This window comes from Arachis stenosperma, chromosome 6 (assembly GCF_014773155.1).
Source record: "Arachis stenosperma cultivar V10309 chromosome 6, arast.V10309.gnm1.PFL2, whole genome shotgun sequence".
Taxonomy (NCBI): Eukaryota; Viridiplantae; Streptophyta; class Magnoliopsida; order Fabales; family Fabaceae; genus Arachis; species Arachis stenosperma.
This window is the reverse complement of record NC_080382.1, coordinates 130,448,860-130,468,938: the sequence shown is the minus strand read 5'-3', so window position 1 is coordinate 130,468,938 and position 20,079 is coordinate 130,448,860. Positions and strand designations below refer to the sequence as shown.

The 20,079-nt window shown below is 35.0% G+C and overlaps 3 protein-coding genes across 3 annotated transcripts; 1 reads left to right on the top strand and 2 right to left on the bottom strand.

Annotated features, from left to right (window-relative positions):
• Window positions 1-2,274: 2,274 nt before the first annotated feature.
• Window positions 2,275-3,511, top strand: LOC130935488 (agamous-like MADS-box protein AGL80). Its single transcript, XM_057865253.1, has 2 exons — window positions 2,275-2,590; window positions 2,672-3,511. Exons 1-2 carry the CDS (start codon window positions 2,376-2,378, stop codon window positions 3,174-3,176), a joined length of 720 nt encoding a protein of 239 aa, XP_057721236.1. The 5' UTR covers window positions 2,275-2,375; the 3' UTR covers window positions 3,177-3,511.
• A 166-nt stretch (window positions 3,512-3,677) lies between these two features.
• On the bottom strand, window positions 3,678-5,241 carry LOC130935487 (U-box domain-containing protein 21-like). Its single transcript, XM_057865252.1, has one exon. It carries the CDS (start codon window positions 5,160-5,162, stop codon window positions 3,858-3,860), a length of 1,305 nt encoding a protein of 434 aa, XP_057721235.1. The 5' UTR covers window positions 5,163-5,241; the 3' UTR covers window positions 3,678-3,857.
• A 6,951-nt stretch (window positions 5,242-12,192) lies between these two features.
• LOC130935353 (receptor protein kinase TMK1) lies at window positions 12,193-16,113 on the bottom strand. The gene is made up of 2 exons (XM_057865056.1): window positions 13,567-16,113; window positions 12,193-13,003 (listed from the first exon to the last, which is right to left on the bottom strand). Exons 1-2 carry the CDS (start codon window positions 15,896-15,898, stop codon window positions 12,474-12,476), a joined length of 2,862 nt encoding a protein of 953 aa, XP_057721039.1. The 5' UTR covers window positions 15,899-16,113; the 3' UTR covers window positions 12,193-12,473.
• Window positions 16,114-20,079: the final 3,966 nt, after the last annotated feature.

Genomic DNA, 20,079 nt, shown 5'->3' with positions numbered 1-20,079 from the left:
TATGATTGATTTTGATCACTATTAAATATGTGGTATTCATGATATAACATGGGACGGTATATTACTTACACTATCTTTGTATACATTTTGTTTTATATCTTTTACTTTTTATGTTAAAAATGATGAGATTAATTTTGATACAATTAATATAAAAAATTATTTTTTTTATTAATGTTACGTTACATAATTAAATATATGTATAAAATTATTTTATATTAATAATACATTAAAATTATTAATTAAAAAAATAATTGATAAAAAATATGAAAAAATATTTTTTCCTGTATAGAACAGAAATATACACAAAATGGTGCACAATAATAAACCAAATTTTATTTAATAATTTATTAATTTTTTTATAAAAATATTTTATTTGTATCGATGTGTATTTTTATATAGTCAACCAATTGAATTAGAAAAATACTTTTGTATACATTATCCTCATACAATTTTAAAATATTTATCATAAGTTAGACAAAAAATAGATGCAATTATTTATTTTATTTCTTCTTCTTTAAAAAAAATGAGGATATATGTCACCGGAAGTCCAAAATTACTACTCCAAACAATAGGAGACATAATATTTATGAATCATTCTATCGTTATACAGTAAATTAGCGATTTTGTTAGATAGATAATAATTTTTATAAATAATGTAAATAATTTATTTTAAAATTGATTTAATAAAATAAAAATATATTCTACTTCTAAATTATCTCATAAATTCTAACATTAAGATAATAATCCGTACACCTAATAAATTAAATATTCGACATATTTATTACTCACATTATTTAATATTCTTATTGTCTTCTTATATTTTTCTTATTTCGATTCTAAGTAAGCTGGTGTAGCATGTTTTGGTATTAATACGCTTGTTTCTCTTTTTTTTTTGTCTTATTTTTAAAAAGTATTAATAATTGATTTGTTAACATTAATGACTAATTATATATGATAAGATTTGTCAATAATTATAAATTTTATATCATACATTTTTAAGTAATTACAAGATTTGTTAATAATTATTTATTAATTATGTTGATTCTTTTTTATATCATCATATTCATTGTATATAGAGGATTTTATTTACCGTTTATAAACATATGTTCTAGAATTGGAGACTTTTATTTAGTTTCTTAGTTTAGTTTGATTCTTTCTTATATCTTTATTGATATTATATATAAAGTATTTTATTTACTATTTACTATTAATGAGCGTATATTCTAAAGTCGACAATTTTTGTGTAGTTTTTCAATTCGTGTTTCTTCGTAAATATATAATATATTTTTTATTTTTTTATAAAAAAAAATTGATTCCTCTAAGAAAAAAATTAAAATTTCGTCATCTTTTTACTAATTTTTCCATACTTTTGTAACTTTAATTATATAGTAATTGTTCCTAATTAAATTTATTTTTTTTTCATAATTTTGCAACGTAATTATCTTTTGCGACAAGCACTCTATGTTTGAATTAGTGAGCATAACTCAAAACTAGAGAAATATATCATTAATGTTAAATATGTTGGGTTATGTTTTTAAGATCACATGTCTGGAAAAATATTCTAACATGATAAATTTTGGTGGCAAAACTAGGACACTAAATATAAGATAGATATAATTCTCAAATATTTATAAAATATTTCGAATATAGTATAATTTTTATTTCTATCTATTACACTTATCTAAATAGTTAGAGAATTATTTGTTATAATTTTTTAACAATATATTATTATCTTTTACTACTCAAATCAATATTTATTATTATTATTATTAATTTGACACTATTTTATATAAGTTAAATATATTCATAAATAATTTATTTCAAAAGTATATTTCAGACATAAATATAAAGAAATAGACATTTTTCGTATATCGCACGATTACATAGACTGTTTAGTGTTTACATGTGAAACTACATGTTATAGCAATTAACAAGTGATTATAACATATCATTTCAAAAAAGGAAAATAGTTGGTAATGAAAATCAAATCCAAACATCTCCATGCAAGTATTGTTACCAAGAAGTTCATGTTGCACATTATAAGGGATGAACAGAATCTTTCATCTAACACCATCTATTACAAGAATATACCATTTCCAAAATTTAATGATAATGGTATCATAGTTTTTCCTAATACATACAGGATTCATATCCAACCTATTGAATTAGTTTCTCATATTACAAAGATACTCCACATCCATGAATATACAAGTGCATTTAAAATGACATCTTCTTAGTTATAGTGCATATATTTGTTACTGAATGCTACTAACAAGGACTTATCTAAAATTGATTTGGCTATCTCAAATTGAACTATATAAATAAGCACTTGTTAAACAAGAAGATCACAAGAAAAAAACGTTTCGTTTTTAAGCATGACTAGAAAGAAGGTGAAATTGGCTTTCATAGTGAATGATTCTGCAAGAAAGGCAACTTTCAAGAAAAGGAAGAAGGGACTATTGAAAAAAGTTGATGAACTCAGTACCCTTTGCGGGATTGATGCATGTGCTATCATCTATAGCCCGTATGATCCTCAACCAGAGGTTTGGCCGTCGCCATTGGGGGTTCAACAAGTGCTTTCCAAGTTCAGGTAACTTTGCAGTTACTTACTGGTTTGTTATATGCACGATTTTTGTATTTAATTTAATTTTGTGATTACTATGATGGTTAGGAGGATGCCTGAAATGGAGCAAAGCAAGAAGATGGTGAACCAAGAGAGTTTTCTAAGGCAGAGGATCGCGAAGGCGACAGAGCAGTTGAAGAAGCAGACCAAAGAAAATAGAGAGAAGGAGATGACCCAGCTCATGTTTCAGTACCTTGGTGAAGGTAACATCATGCACAATGTGAACATGCTTGATTTGAACGATCTTGCATATTTGATTGATCAGTATTTGAAGGATATCAATAGAAGGATTGAATTGTTGACAAGAGAGTCTCAGTCTCAGAGTCAACCCCCAATGCCACCACCACCGGTAGTTAAAGATGAGGTGGCAAATGTTGAAGAAGAGGGACAAGGGAGCCATGCCCAGCAAGGTTTGAACATCAACATGGATTCCATGCAACCAAAGGAAAATTGGTTTGTCAATTTGATGAGTGGTGCTAATGTGGATCAGCCACATGTATTTGGAGATGCTAATCAACAGAGTGGATTTTGGCCTAACACATTTTTCCATTGAAACAAACAAACGAAGAAATTCAAGTGTTATAAGTGTGGGTTCCTTTGTTGGAGTTGGATCTTTTCATGTTTAAAATAAATATGATTTGGCATATGCATATTTTTTTATGAGATGATTGCTCTTAGAAAATAAAATATTAAAAAGATAAGCAATCAGTAATAGAGATATGATTATGACCTTGTTATGTTCATTTTGAACATTAGAAGATCTAGTTCCTTTTGTTATGTGTTTATATGTGAAAATAAGTGACCATGTGCTGGTGGTCTATGACTCTTAAGTTTGGCTTGTTTTTCTCTTTGTTATGTCGCTCTCTGTTTTAGTTTGATAAACGGACTCTTGGCTTTTGGTGTGGCTTTTTATTTTGAGATTTGGTGCTCCTCTCATGATTCCAAGGGATGCATTTCAAGGAATCAATTGAATATTTGGGCATACATAATGCAATTTCCATGCTCTGTTTAAGAGTCATAGAATGAATTTCAGAGAGAGAGAGAGAATCTCAGATTTTTCCAAAAAATGAATTTCATTATTCAAAGAATGAATTGAATGTTGGAGCATATGCTTCCTTTATGCGAGTATGTTTGTACAACAAAGAATGAATCAATGTTCTATGCTATATTGCTATGAATCTATGACCTACACAAGAAGAAAAAAGATGGAAGTAATTAAGTATTATGTGTCTAATTAGAATGACTTCTTAAGGTACTTGAGTTCCAATGAAGAAGAATCAACACACTGTGCCTTGCCTCGATAAGCATTCAACAGTTTGAGCAACTCAGTAGCCTTCTCCTTAGTGCTATCATCACAACCAACTTGCAACACAACCAACAATTTCTGAAAGGCACCAACTTGAAGGGCCTCAATCAAAGCCCCTTCATCACGCTTATCCCAAACCTTCCAAAGTATAGAAACCGCAAAGCTAGAGGCCAATTCAGACACCCTCAAGATCTTCTTGATTGCAAGAGGAACCATTAGAGCATTGCTCTTGGCAAAATCCTTCCCCTTTTGGAAATCACAAATGGAATCCAAGACCCCCAATGCCTTCTCAGTTATCCCTCTTTCACCATCAAGAATGATATCCAACAGCAATGAAACCAAACCTAATTCCACAAATCTCTCTGCAATTAGTTTTCTACTTTGTGCTAATGAAACCAAATTGAAAATTGTGGCCAAACATGATTTTGTAGCAATTGGACCAATTGGCTCCCTAATCATCTTAACCAAAGCCTCAACAAGTTGTTCATTTTTCTCCAGTGCTTCAGCACTTAGCTCCTTAATCACCAAAGAAGCACTTTGTCTTGCTCCAAGGTCATTACCACCTAGGAACAAAACCAACCGAGTCAACGAATTTTCCGAACCCAAACACACTTTACCCTCCTCGCCAATAGGAAGCATCCACGTCAGATTCTCCAAAATCTCTGCCAAGACAACCACGTGCTTGTCGAACGAATCACGTGAGAAATTCTGAAACGCGCGTGCGAGTACATCAGCGGAACCGTTGCCAACGACGCACCTCTTGTTCCTCTCGTTCTCCTTCCCCCAAGCCTTGATCTTGGCCAAAGATTCCCGACACGTGGCATCATCACCTCGCTGTGAAGCGGACAACAAGGTCTTACATTCCCGGGAAACGTCGTATCTGGAAAGGGGAACCCTAGGAGTGGGGATCCTCTGGACGCCATGGGAGCTGTTATCGACGCACCAATCCTGAATCATCTTTCTGATGGCGTGGTTGGGGATCATGTCGGATGTAGTTAGGAGCTGTTTGGTGACGGGGCAGGTGTTGTTACCGGATTCAAGCCACTTGTCGATGCTGTCCCTGTCGTAGGTTATGCCGGTTGAGAGGGTAACGGGGTCTTTCATAATGTCCAAGCTCACTGGGCAGCAAAAGTGCACGGGGATGACAATGTCATCGGCGGAGGGAGGTTGATCCTCCTTTGTCACCTTACGGAGATGGCGGAAGACCTTTCTTTTGGTCCAAGACAAAACCATTATGTCTTTCTTCTTTGTACGTAACTGATAGATTGATGAATCTAAGTGTAATTGGAAGCTAAAGAATGTTTGTTTGGGAGAGTTGGGTTATTAGATTTATATACATACGCGGGTCAAAGGAAGGGTAAAGAGTTGAGTGCGTGGTCCAAGAGAATGGTTCAAAGTAAGAAAATGAAATGAAACGAAGGAATATAGTGTTGACCGTTGAATGTTTGAAGCAACGATATTTGTCAATAAGGGACAAACAGAATATTTAATAACGTAGAAGAGTAGTACAAGTACATAGTAGTTTGAAGGGGATTGTGTTATTGCACCCCGAAGCAAGCTCAAAGAAACTCGTGTATAGCGCGTAACAGCTACGCGGCTGTGTCCGTGTAGGCGTAGCGTGTCCGCCACCTTCTAATTTAACAGTAGTATGCACCAGCTAACAACACAAGGTGGGATCAACTGGACAAAAGTACTTACGAAAGATTTTTTATATCACAAAAATATACAGATAGAATTGAAATTCTAATATAACAATAGATAAAATTAAGGGTAAAAAACCATAATAAGCCAACTGGCTCAAAAAATTACGTAAATACGCCAAAGCAAAAATCGTTTCAGCAATAAGCCAGATCGTATTTTTATATAATTCGAACCAGGTTGGCTCGAACTCTATTTGTTAGTAAATCGAACCAGGTGAGTTCGAATTAGGGTTTTTTGTTGCTAATAAATCGAACCAGCCTGGTTCGAATTAAGAATGAAGGTAATTCGAACCATGGTGGTTCGAATTATAGAGAGAGAAGGTTTCCATGTAATTCGAACCGGGCTGGTTCGAATTACACCAATCATAGTTCGAACCAGGCCGGTTCGAATTAGTGTGAGACTGAGCCGTATATATATGGTTCCAAACGTGAATTAGTCTCATTAGAGGGAATAGGATGGCTAGTGAGGAGAGTTTTCTGGTTTTGGTGCACCACAAAGGATCTGTTAATAGAAAAACTCGTTCCGGAGTAAAGTTCACAGATAAGAATCCTCTATGTATTGTCATAACATCTACGACGAGTTATGATGACCTTGTTAGCGTTGTACTAATGAAGCTCGGGTTGGAGGGTGCGAAGCGGGTAAAGAAGTTTTTCTATCGCATTCCAGTCACGGTGCTACAGAATACGGTGAAGTATGATTGCTTCACGATTAATAATGATGTGGACTTGCAAGTAATGTTTCTTTGTCGGCGGCAGTTTCCGGAGGTGAGGACACTGGAGTTGTTGGCACGGCTGGTTGATGTTGTATCCAGCTCCGGCGGTTCGAACAGGAATACGAACACTATAGCGAATCCAGCAGGTTCTAGTTCCCGGCCTGCCGTTGCTTCCTCGTCCGTCCCTGTGTACGAACCAGTGGTCCAACATGTCGCCTCCCCATCTTTCGCTGTTGACCTCAATGGCACCGATGGCGACGAGGTAGTGGAAAGGGAAAATTTGCCGAACGCTTTATTGGGAGTTGCACCTGTTGGCGTAGGAGACGGTTTTTTGGACGATGAAGAGGAGGATGACGTCGAGCCGGATATGATTGACGATGATAGCGCTGATGATATTGGAGCGACCGGGCCTGCATTGGAGGTAGGTGGTTCTAGCTCTGGCACACAGCAGTATCCACCACATTTTTCCTCGTTGGACTTGGACGCCATGAGACATGAGGGGGTTTTAGGGCATGCTGTTGGATTCGGAGCTAGAGAGGCGGAAGGGACTACTGGTCTGACAGAGTTCCAGGTTGGTCAGCAATTCCAGGATAAAGATGAGGCCCTTTTAAGTGTGAAGACTTACAGCATCCGGCGAGGGGTACAGTACAAGGTGGTGGAGTCCGATCACCGCCGGTATGTGGGCAAGTGTTCCGAGTTTGGGAATGGGTGCACATGGTTGATTCGACTGAGTCTCCGGAAGCGCAAGGGCATTTGGGAGGTCAAACGGTACAATGGACCTCACACTTGCCTGGCCACATCCATCTCGAGTGACCACAGAAGTTTGGATTATCATGTGATTTCGGCGTTCATTATGCCAATGGTTAGGGCCGATGCATCCGTGAGCATCAAGGTGCTCCTGAACGCCACGGCAGCGCACTTCGGTTTTAGGCCGACTTACCGGAGGGTTTGGATGGCGAAGCAGAAATCTATTGCCATCATTTACGGTGACTGGGATGAGTCCTACAACGACCTGCCTAGGTGGGTGTTGGGTGTGCAGCTGACGATGCCTGGTAGTGTTGTCGTCCTTAAGACGACCCCGATTCGAGTTGGAGGACAAGTGGACGAGTCTCAAGCGTACTTTCACAGGCTTTTCTGGACTTTCCCGCCGTGCATCGAGGCATTCCGTCATTGCAAGCCGCTAGTGAGCATTGACGGCACACATCTGTATGGGAAGTATGGGGGGACGTTGCTCATCGCGATTGCACAGGACGGGAACTCGAACATTCTACCTGTCGCATTCGCACTAGTAGAGGGTGAGAATGCGGAATCCTGGACATTCTTTTTGTCGCACCTTCGACAGCACGTGACCCCGCAGCCCGGTCTGCTGGTTATATCGGACAGGCACAATGGCATCAAGGCTGCGCTTGAGGCCCCTGACGGCGGTTGGCTACCGCCATCTGCGTACCGTGCATTCTGCATACAACACGTAGCGGCTAATTTTGCCCTAACCTTCAAGGGCAAAGACGCTAGGAGGCTACTAGTGAATGCGGCATATGCGAAGACCGAGGTTGAATTTGATTACTGGTTTGATATCCTGCGATCTGAAGATCCGGCGATGTGTGAGTGGGCGAACCGGATTAATTACTCGTTGTGGACTCAGCATCGTGATGAGGGGCGGAGATTCGGTCACATGACGACGAACATCTCCGAGTGTGTGAACTCTATCCTGAAGGGGGTCAGAAATCTCCCTGTAGCATCCCTGGTGAAGGCAACATATTGTAGGCTTGCGGAACTGTTTGTTCGCAAGGGGAGAGAGGCTGAGGCCCAGATGGGAACAGGACAACAATTCAGTCAGCATTTGGTGAAGTGTATTGAGGCCAACATGAGGACGGCCAGGTGCTTCACGGTGACGCTGTATGACCGGGATAACTCCGAGTTCACTGTAGCAGAGACCACTCCGAATGGTTCTTTCTCCTTGGGTACTTACAGAGTATCACTTGCCTCTCGGACATGTGACTGCGGGTACTTCCAGGCTCTTCATTTCCCGTGTCAGCACGCACTTGCATGCTGTGCATACTCACGGGTCACCTGGACCTCTTACGTTCACAGCGTCTATCAGATTAGCTCGGTGTTCAATGTGTATCGGATGGGATTCACACCTCCGATCCCGGAGGGCTTCTGGCCACCTTACGACGGGCCCACGGTGATTCCAGACCCTGACAAGAGGCGTGCCAGAGAGGGTCGTCCTAGATCCACTAGGATACGGACGAATATGGACGAGGCGGATCCGAATCGGCCAAAGAGGTGCGGCCTATGTCGCCAACCCGGACACACACGACGTAGTTGCCCACAGGTTGGAGGCTCGTCTCAGACAGGACACCATTAGTATGCATGTTGTTAGTGTTAGCATTATCTACATTAGTGCGCTTCTTGCTAGTCTTAGAGTTATTTAGATTATTTCCCATGTTGTTAGTGTCAGCATTATTTACATTAGAGCACATGACTTTTAGTTTGATTGTTGCGAGTAGTAATGAATATGGCTTCTTTAATTATGTATTTTTTTCTTTAAAGTTCAATCATGTATCATAGTGGTTTGTACTTTTTTTGTTATGTTATAGTATGTTTACCTATGTTTTTTTTTTATTTGTGTTATGGGACATTCATTTTGTATGATCAATGAATCTTGAAACAGTTTAGTGTTTATTTTTTCTTATTAAATTGTGTCCGGGTTGGCAATATAGCCCGCATCTCTTTGGCCGATTCGGATCTGCCTCGTCCATAGATACACAGCTCAGTCAGTCTCACACTAATTCGAACCAGCCTGGTTCGAACTATGATTGGTGTAATTCGAACCAGCCCGGTTCGAATTACATGGAAACCTTCTCTCTCTATAATTCGAACCACCATGGTTCGAATTACCTTCATTCTTAATTCGAACCAGGCTGGTTCGATTTATTAGCAACAAAAAACCCTAATTCGAACTCACCTGGTTCGATTTACTAACAAATAGAGTTCGAACCAACCTGGTTCGAATTATATAAAAATACGATCTGGCTTATTGCTGAAACGATTTTTGCTTTGGCGTATTTACGTAATTTTTTGAGCCAGTTGGCTTATTATGGTTTTTTACCCTAAAATTAACTTGCCATTAATTTTATTTTTGTTTTTAGTGTATACGTGGCCATTAAAACAATGAATTGATACTTCTTATCATTATTTAAGATATCTGATGTAAAAAATAATAAAATATTATTATTAAAGAGTAGAACACCGTTTTTGAATTTTAAATTGATTGAATCTTAATTTTACAAAATTTTCCAGAAATAACAACTATAATGAAAGGTTAAAGATATATCTAGATTTGAGGATTGAAAGAGAGAATAATTTTACAAAAAATTAATTTAAGTGACACTAACAAATCATCCACCTAAACTGCACTGAAGTAAAAAAAAGAAAAAACACGATTTTAATAGTGGAAAATGCTATCATAACATTGAGGTGGTGTTGTTAAAGTCTCCAAAAAGATAGTTCTTTCGTCATCCTTTGTATAAGGTATGCGGCAACTTGATTCCAAACTATTTATTGAAATTCTTTTTTTTTTATGCTCGTGTCTTGTTATTTTCATCTTCAGTAAAATAAAAACTTGAGTTGAAATATGAGTATTTCGTATAACTTGATAAAGTGAAAGATGAGTACAAAGACAAAGCGAATTCGAATGCTAATTTGTTGCGACATTCATTTTTTGGGGGATAAAATGTTATTTCGAGTCTGGGGATGGACCTAGATGATACAATTGAAAATTGACGTTGAACTTTAACATTAGGATAAGAGCTAAATTTAGTAACTTTAGCAAGTTGAGAATTGGATTGTATATGAAAATACAAAATAGTTATTTTAAATTCTGCTTAAAAAAATGACAATCTATCTTTTAATAATAATATTTTGTTAATTTTAAAATAAATAAAATTGTTATTTTTCACTACAGATATCCAAAATAATGATAAAGAATATCAACTCACCGTTTTAATAGTATACACTAAACTTAACAAAAATAAAACTCCTCTAATAATAAGTTAATTTTGTCCATCATTAATCATCGTAAGTGTGTACATTATATTTTAATTATGTCAAATATATTTTTATGACCTCAAAAATTTTTTATGTGTACCTCTCTGTCTATTTACTATAAGATCAAATATTATCATTAAATAGTAATGAGGATATATCTTGTAACAGATACATTATTAGACATTAAATAAATAGTTAATAAAAAAATCTTTACTTAATATTAATTAGTTTATTTGATTTGATTTTTTTAAAAAAATCAGTCGGTAAAATCATTCTTAATTTAATAATTATTTATTCAACAAAACATTAATCAAATTATATAGAATAAAAAACACTTCATCAAAATATTCACCACACGAAAAAACCACTTACATTTCTTAACCCTCGCTTTTCTCGATGGCCACATTATCAGTCCATAAAAGTTTCTTTTAAATAATAATAAGTACTACAATCATAACTAACTCAATAATTCAACTCAAACGTACCTGTATTGTGTTAATGTTATACAGATAACTATACCTAAACCTAAGCCAAACAAAATACAATATTATATTGTTAAGTGGCGGCTTCTGCAATGCACCTCATAAACGGATTTTAAATTCCCATCGTACACTTAATTGCTGCCTCTAATCCTCCATTATCATTGATTCATTTCTAACCAGTTCTCTTTCCCTTGCAGTATCTCTCAATCTTCGTCTCTGTTTCCCAGCTTCATTCATTTTAAATTTTATTATTACACGAATATGGATTAGGTATTATCCGAATTTAAATTTTATTGTATTTGTATGTCTGATTCATATATTTTTACTCTACAGTATTTTTTTTTGGTGACTTTTTACTCTACAGTATATTGTAGTAATGTTGAATATACAGTTTCATTTGTTTAAAAATTTGATAACATAATTCAATTCTTTGGTTTAAAAAAAATAAGCAAAAAGAAAAAAAAGAAAAAATCTAAACTGCTATCGTACATATTTTACCCTTTTCATATTTGATATTTTCTAGACATAAAAATCTTACATGAAATGTAACCAAGCAAAAGAATATCTCACACTAAAGAACATAAAAGGTTAGAATATATTGTATTCATTTGATTCGTTTGCAACAACGAGGAGTGAGTAACGTTGCAAATTAAGGATGATAAAATGAGGATTGGACTATTGGTCCAGCCACGTGTTACGTGTAGACCATGCAAGTCCATGCCCATCTTTCATGTATGGTCACCACTCACCATATGATAAAATAAAACACTGAAAGATTAATTTTATTCATAAGTAAATTTATTGTTCTAAAACTTTCATAAATAAAAATAATTAATAGCTTATTCATCTTTTTGTGTATAAAAGTTAATTTCAGTAACTTTATATAAAAATAGTAGTTTACTTCTAATTTGGTGTTAAGTGTGTGTGACATGACATGTTCCCCTTAACACTTTATTTTGTTTGGTAAACTTTTCCCCAAACACATGAAAATTACTAAAGCAACTTTTGGAAACCCTTCTTCGGAACTGGTGAAGCTGAAATCTCTTTTTGGATTGATAACCACTTGCTTCCTTTTTACCAAGAGAGGTAGGCATGCAAATGCAAATGCAGCAAGCAACAAATATTTAAAGCTTTTCCTTAACTACTTCTACACCTGCCTAATTTGTCTGCTTCACAAATTCATGCTCAATTCAAAAACTGCTTAACATGCGCCAGATTCCCCGGAACCATTCAAATTGATGGCTACCTTACAAAGTCATTAGTCAAGTTATTAGGATTCAGAGGCACAGCAACCAAAATAGAACATCTCTATCTCATATAATTGTTACACAACTTGTAGATTTTTTCATTTTAAGAATCCACTGGTTAAAAAGAATGTCATACCTAAAGTTAACCGAGGGAATTTGGCAGTAAAACTCCTTAAACAAATGCTGGGGAGGTACAAGATATACCGTGGAAGAAGTTACAGTTACTACAGTTACACCATGAAACATGATGGAACATGTTCATATAAGAAAGCCAGCAAGAAGCAAAGAAAATGATGAACCAAAAATACACACTACAAAACCACAATTAACATTATTTACAGCCAAACACGAATCACCTCCCATCTGCTGAGGTGAAAGATTCGGCGAATCCGTAAGGACGGGTAGGGATGCTTGTCTGCGTGTTGTCCAAGCTTGGTAGGAGCGAAGAAGACGACGACTCCATTTGGCTTCCACCTTCGTAAGCCTGCCACTTCTTAAGCGCTTGCGGCAAAGACATGTCGAGGTCAATGCCGTATATGTCTTCGGGGTTCTGATCAGATGGTTTCCAGAGTTCTACAAGAGAAGCAAGCACGTTGACAGCATGACCCATGTCAGGCCTTTGATATGGCTCCCTCGCACAGCAGTGCCCGGCTAGCTCTGCCACCGTGTGTACACTAGCCAGCGTTTCCTCATCAAGCTCGATTGTGGGGTCAATGGCCTTTCGGAATGTGTCCTTGTTTATATACATTCTGCGGAACCATGTAACGAGGTGCACGCTATCCTCCGGCTGGGTCTCGTCGAGTGCTCTTCTTCCGGTTAATAGTTCCATCAATATCACACCAAAGCTGAACACATCAACCTTGGTTGTGACTCGGCCGGTAACTGCAAGAAGAAAGCAATACACTTGCCAGTGTTAAGACTTTTCCCCAAAAAATCACTTATTACACAATAAAGATGAAACTCAGCTTGTGAAGTTTCGATATTAAAGAACAATAAAAATCAGAACACACACATTCAACCATTCAAGTTGGTATCACCAAGCCAGGAGTCTGGTCATTTCTACACACCAGCAATTGCATTCTCTTGTTTAATTGCATTGAATTGACCAAACATTGACTTAGTTGATGTAAGAAACACACGTCCATACTCCTTACTAGTTACTACCTTGCTTATAAAGAATACTGAATGCTAGCTTACCATAATCCCATAATAAGTTGATCAAACTTTTATAACATTTTTCCTAAGATGCTTTGCCATTGAATTGATATGCATAGGAAGTAACCCACATTTATGGCAATCAGCAAACTAAACCATAGCAATATCTAGATCATGATCAGATTATCATACTCATTGCTTGGCATTAATACAAAAATCGACCTAGCACACAAAGAACTTGCAACAACAATGGAAGTTATATACTATTTTTTCAGTAAAAAGAAAAATACCTGCATATTCTGGAGCCAAATACCCAAAAGTTCCTGCAATTCTTGTTTCTATTGAAGCCTTGCCTTCTGGAGCAAGTCGCACAAGACCGAAATCTGCAACCTTTGCCCTCATATCATCTCCAAGGAGAATGTTTGAAGGCTTTAAGTCCCTATGTATGAAGCTTTGATGGGCCAAGCTATGAAGATACTCGACAGCCCTTGCCACATCCAATGCAATGGTTAATCTTCTATTCCACTCCAACGGCTTTAGTCCTTCTTCTAACCAATTAAAAAGATGCCTACTTAACGTCCCCTGAGGCATGTACTCATACACAAGAAGCTTCTCATTCCCATCCAAGCAGTAGCCGAGAAGCGAGACAAGATGCCGGTGGCGAACCTTAGTCAAAACAGCAATTTCAGACTTAAATTCTGCCGCCCCCTTACCGGATATTGCTCCAATCTCCATTCTTTTCACTGCAATTTTTGTGCCATCATGTAATTCACCTTTATAAACTGTTCCAAAACCTCCTTGCCCCAATATATTTTGCTCACTGAAATTGTTAGTGACATTCCTCAGGACTTGTATAGAAATGACCATATTTCCCGCTTCGACCATCTGGATATCCCCTCCTTCGCTGCCAGGCACAGTTTGCGATTCACTAACATTACCAACACTGACACTTGAACCCGCAACAGTTATCTTCACACTTTCATTGTCCGACCCAGAATGACGAGGGTGGACGACTAGCTCACGCGGACTCTGCACCTTGCTCAGCCGTTTCTGCTTCATCCTATACAAGCAGAAAGCCAATAAAGCAATCAAAGCAATCAACAATACACCTCCAACCACAGCAATAACAATCACTAGTACATGCGAAGACTTCTTTTGACCACCATTCCCTTCTATTGTGTTTGGAGCAGTCGAATTTGGAGACGAACCTGGAGGGGACGGGCTAGGCTTATCCTTCCCTATATCCTTGTTACCACTTATGGTAACAGCTACACTGCTCTTAAACTTTGGAACATTCCCATAAAGCTGATTGTTTGCAACATTCAGCTGAGTAAGAACAGGAAGAGCAGCTAGCTCCTCAGGGATTGGACCAGTAAGGTTATTATCAGCAAGAACCAACCTTTGCAGTGACTTGAGTGATGCAAAATCGGGCGATATCGTGCCGTTAAGCCCCATCTTCTGAAAATTAATAACTGAAATGTTCCCATTACTACAAGTAATCCCAATCCAATCACTACAAGGATCATTCCCTTTCCAATTCTCAGCAAACCTTTGGGGATAACCCATAGACCTAACAATAGAAAGTAGAGCATTCACTCTGGAATCACAATTACCGGGTTTAGTCAAACAGAAACTGTTCAAACCACTCATATCAACTACAACACCAGAACCAAACACAGGAACTGGACCCTGCAACAAGTTATTAGTCAAGTTCACGACTTTAAGCGACTTTAGGCTTTGCAGAGAGGGAGGGACAGGACCCGTGAAAGAGTTATCCCTCAAGCTCAAATCTTCCAAGTTTTGGAAGCCAGAAAAATCGGGCAAAGGCCCAGAAAACGAGTTCTGGTGCAACCAAACCTGCGTCAGTGACGTCATGTTCTGCAAAACATCAACGTCCCCACCAAGCTTCGCATCACCCTTTTGCCCGTTCAGCCACAGAGTCTGAAGTTCCAAACTGGAAAACCCCGAAGGTAACATACCCTCGATGCTGTTTATCGCTAAATGCAAATGGCTCAACCCGGGAAACACGTCAGAGTTGAAAAAATCTGGGATTTTTCCAACTATGTTAGCGCTATTCGCTGAGAAGTTCTGAAGCGCCGAAGCGTTCTGCAGAGACAGAGGAAGCTGCCACGCCTGAAAAGGGTTGTCGTCGATCTCCACCGCCTGAAGCTGTGACATTCCGGCGAAGAAACCTGCAGGAATGGAAGTGAAGCCATTGTTACTTAGAATAAGGACTTGGAGCGAACCCAACCCGGATAGGTCCGGTAGTGGACCCGAAATGTTGTTGAACTGAAGCTCAAGGCGCTCCAACTGGGTCAGGGTTTGGAGGGTGTTGTTGGGAATTGTGCCATGAAGTCCTTGACGTCCGATTTGGATCCGGGTGACCCGGTTGAAATCGGAGCAGAAGACGCGACTCCATTTGCATGGGTTCGGGTCGGACCAGCCAAGTGATTCGGGTGGGTTTAGTGCATGTTTGAGTGCTAGCATTGCTTGTGCGTCTGGGGAGGCGGGTTGTGAGTGGGTGAAGAGGATTAAGGAGAGGAAGTGGAAGCCACATAGGAAAATGGGTAAAGTTTTGAGCTTTGTGGTTTTGGAGTTGTAGGTGGCTTTCTTCTTCCTCATGGCGGTGCTATTGAGTGCAGAACTGGGAAGAGAAGTAAAAGAGAAGAGAGAAAAAAAGGTGGTGCTGATTGCTGATAACGGTGCGGATTGGGCATTGGGATGGGGGAAGTGTGTAATAACTCACAACTGATGTGTGCCAAATGAGAACCAATATTTTATTATTTTTAATATAATTTCTTAGCTTAACTGAACTCTCGAGAGAAATACCGATTCTTTTGAGAAAATTTTCTCTGTTTCCAATAAATGAATCTAAGAGCATAAACTAAATTTTATTGATAGTAAAATAAATATGTGACAGAAATGGAAATTAGCTGTTGAAAATAATATTTTGTTTTGAGTTGCATGCACATGGGGGTTGGGACCACAGTTGGGCTGGCATTGACTCATATGACATTGCAAAATGGCTGGAAATCACTGGCTATGATTCTCGCCGAGGGGTCCATTCGCCCAACTTGGGTTCCTTTCATTTTTTGCACTTCCCTTCAATTTGTGAAGCACACAAGAGTTCCATTTATTAAATATTTGCTGAAATGGCCTAAGTGTGAAGGTGAATCCAAAGTTCCAATGATGTATAATTGACATGAAACTTTCGTTTCATATTTCGTCAATTAGTAAAGAAAGGGAATGGTGATGAAATATAGTCTGTGTTTTTCTTATTAGGGGATTAGATGCATCATGCATGTGCGTCTCTGCCCCTATTACGGCACCAACATGATCATTAAAAAGTAATGATACTTGTCATTGTCAATAGATTACAACCTTGTGTGTTTAAAGAATTACAAACTTCCACATGTTTATCTACCAATCTTTTTATTTTTCATTTTAAATAAAAAATTAAATACTAGCAAAATATTATTCGAGCATCATCGAGGCTATCAGCTGTTTGACATTTTCGTTTCTAATCTCTTGTATAAACTGCTGGAATGTCTATATTTTAATCTTCTCAAGTTAGTATTTCTAAGCAAGACAAATATTATTTAAGGTGAAACTTCATGTGTAGTCGACTTCACGTAAAATTGATTGTTGAGAGTCATTAGATAAACATTTAGTCAAATCAGTCAAATCATTTAACAACTCTCAGTTATCAATTTTATGTGAAGTTCAAGTTTTCACCATTATTTAATCGGGAACATTTTTGACATTTTTTCTTTACACATCCAAAAATGTTTACCAAATGCACATATATCTCAATTAGCTAGGTGTTGCAACTTTGTGAAAGGGTGTTGACTCTTTTTCGAGAGTAGTTAACATCTGTATTTCTTAGCTTACAAAAATTCAACACAAAAAGATGACATATTATGTATAATGAAAATTCTTTTTTTCATTAAATATGAACGTGAATACTATAGTGTTTATCAATATTGTAGCTAAGTTATTAAAAAGAATAAATAAATAGTATTTAATAAATTTTACATAATTTATTTTTTACTTTAAATATTTTACTTTTTATTTTAAAAAATAAGTTAGATAATTTAAATATCATAACGAAAGCACCATAAAACTTATCAAATCTAAAATCAATGTAAAATGTGAAGGACACAATGAAAATTCTTTTCCAATAAGCATGTTACAGAGTAACTCTTACCCTAATAAAAAAGTTCAAACATATATGTTAAAAAAAAAACACAGATGCTATGTTAATTTTATTGTAGTTGAAAAATAAAGGTCATTTTAGAATAATATAACCCAATCAAATTTTATGTAAAATTATATATGTGGATAACTGCATTTCTCTACTAGATCCCTCAATGGCATAATCTTGAAGGTGAAGCTATCTACATTTTAAATTGTCTATTTAAAAGCTTTTGTTATCTAATTTTTTATTTTCTTACCGGTCACTTGTTTGTTATCTAGTTTTTTATTTTCCTTTTTTTTAAGTCACAAATTCTCGTATAATTATTTATGTAAAGTTGATTCTAATAGTTGTTAGATAATTTGATATATTTATTTAAATTATATCTAATAATTATTAAATATCAACTTTACTTGAATATAAATATATTTAAGTTTCAATTTTTTTAAATCTTTTTTTCTTAAGTACAATTGGTCATGTCCAGAGAAGTTACCAAATCTGAAGAAAAACAAGGCTGAAGGGACAAGATACAATAAAATGACAAACCAGTGTTTAAAGCATTTTTATAACCTTTTTTTAGCAAGAGATTTTACAAGAACAATGACTGAATGACTCAAATATATGTATCTAATTTGTTGAGTATGACTAAAGTCTTTAGTACATGTCTCTATCCTTGATGTAAGGCTAAGGGTTTAAAAAGTTATACTTTTTTGTATGGACACCAAAAAATAATTTAAAGTTAAGGATAAGGTATTTTTTTTTTTAATTAAGAGTAAAGTCTAACCCATTTCATCCTTAACTAGGAGGTTGATCAATAAAGTGTATTTTTTTTTAGCAGAATATGACGCAGTATTTTTTTTTCTTGGTCTTGAATATGACGCAGTTTGAGTTGGTTGTTCTCACTTTAGGCTTAACCCAATGATCTTTGGGCTTCACTTTTACTGGTCCAGCCCCTCTCTCTTTCCCAAAACTTTGATTCGCCAAATAAGAGTGCCTGACAAAAATATAACGGTCAATTTTTTAATGGCTATAAATTGATATCTAAATTTTGTTTAATTTGTTTTTTATATTAAATTTTAAATTTAAAAATAATTTATTTTTATATTTTTAAATTAAATATTAATTCTTAATTTTTTTATAATTTAAGCATCACATTTTAAGTATCATAGTAATAATCAAATATAAAAGAGAAAAATAGGGAAACAAAATCTTGAATGGGAATAACATTATTTTTTGATCATTTCATCCAAATGTAATATTTGTATTCACTTTCCATGTTTTACAATTTACACAATATCGAGTCTCATAAATTTTCTCAATATCTCCTATTATTATTATTATTATTATTATTATTATTATTATAACTAAAATATATCACATATTATTTTTATTATAACTAAAATTAATTTTTTTAAATTAAAGAACTATCTCCTTCTTTCTCTTATTTTTTTTATTCCTCTCATTTTTTACCTATTTTATCTCTCTTATGTATCATTATCAATAACTAATTATAAATTTGACAATTAAAATATATAATATGGCATTTTCTAATTACGATTAAAATTAAAATTAAAATTAAAATATTAGAATTAAAATATATTTATATTATATTACTAATTTAACAACCAAAATATGTCACATAACTCTCTCATTAAAATTGAGATGAAATATTTTCCTTCAAAATTAATAAAATTTCATTCCTTCATCCTCTTATGTCTAATTTACCTCTCTCGTTTTTTATTTTTCGTTATCATTCCCACTCTATATATAAATATTATATTACTGATTTGACAAATCAAAATATATTACGAGTAATTCTTTCGTTACAATTAAAATAAAATATTTTTTCCAAAATTAACAGACTTTCTCTCTTTCTTCTTTTTTATCCTTCTCTCTTTTATTTTTAATTATCTATCTCTCTCTTGACATTTTTGTTCTATAAAAAACAAAATTAATTAATAAATAAATTCATAAAATTATAAAAATACATCAGATTTATAATTAAATATAATAAAAATAATCTCGTAAGATTATTCACATATATTATTATTATGCATATTTTTTAAATTTTTTTATTTATCTTTTCACTGTTTATCTTTTTAATATTTTTATTTTTTTTTTTGAATATTTATTATATATAATTTTATAAAAATACTAATGTTGTGATTAATAATTAGAATCAAGATTCAATAATTAAAAAAAATGATTTTCAATTAATTTTATAGCTATTAATATAAACTTTTTGATACTAATATCTAACTATATTTTTATATATAAAAAATATTATTTTTAAATAGAAAACATAAAAATTATTTGTACAAAATCCAATTAAATATAAAAGTATACGCATTAAATTCTTTTAAGTTTTTGATAATGAATATTAAAATTAATTATTAGTAAAAATTTAAATTCTTTTACATGAAAATAATAATTAAAAAATTTATTATTTGATTTTTTTTCTATCTATGAAGATTTTGGTCTTCTTAATCGAAAAAACTTTTGTCTCCAACAATATTTTCATAAAAGTAGTTAAATTTTATAAATTTTTTTATCACAATCTATAATATTAAGATAAAAACTGACGTAATTTCAAAAAATTTATATTCCC

Bases quoted from the DNA above. Each gene is read 5' to 3' on its own strand.
- LOC130935488 (XM_057865253.1), top strand. From the start codon at position 2,376: ATGACTAGAAAGAAGGTGAAATTGGCTTTCATAGTGAATGATTCTGCA. The intron at 2,591-2,671 runs GTAACTTTGCAG...TATGATGGTTAG, and splicing joins CAAGTGCTTTCCAAGTTCAG to GAGGATGCCTGAAATGGAGC.
- LOC130935353 (XM_057865056.1), bottom strand. From the start codon at position 15,898: ATGAGGAAGAAGAAAGCCACCTACAACTCCAAAACCACAAAGCTCAAA. The intron at 13,004-13,566 runs GTATTTTTCTTT...TTCTTCTTGCAG, and splicing joins TTTGGCTCCAGAATATGCAG to TTACCGGCCGAGTCACAACC.
- LOC130935487 (XM_057865252.1), bottom strand. From the start codon at position 5,162: ATGGTTTTGTCTTGGACCAAAAGAAAGGTCTTCCGCCATCTCCGTAAG.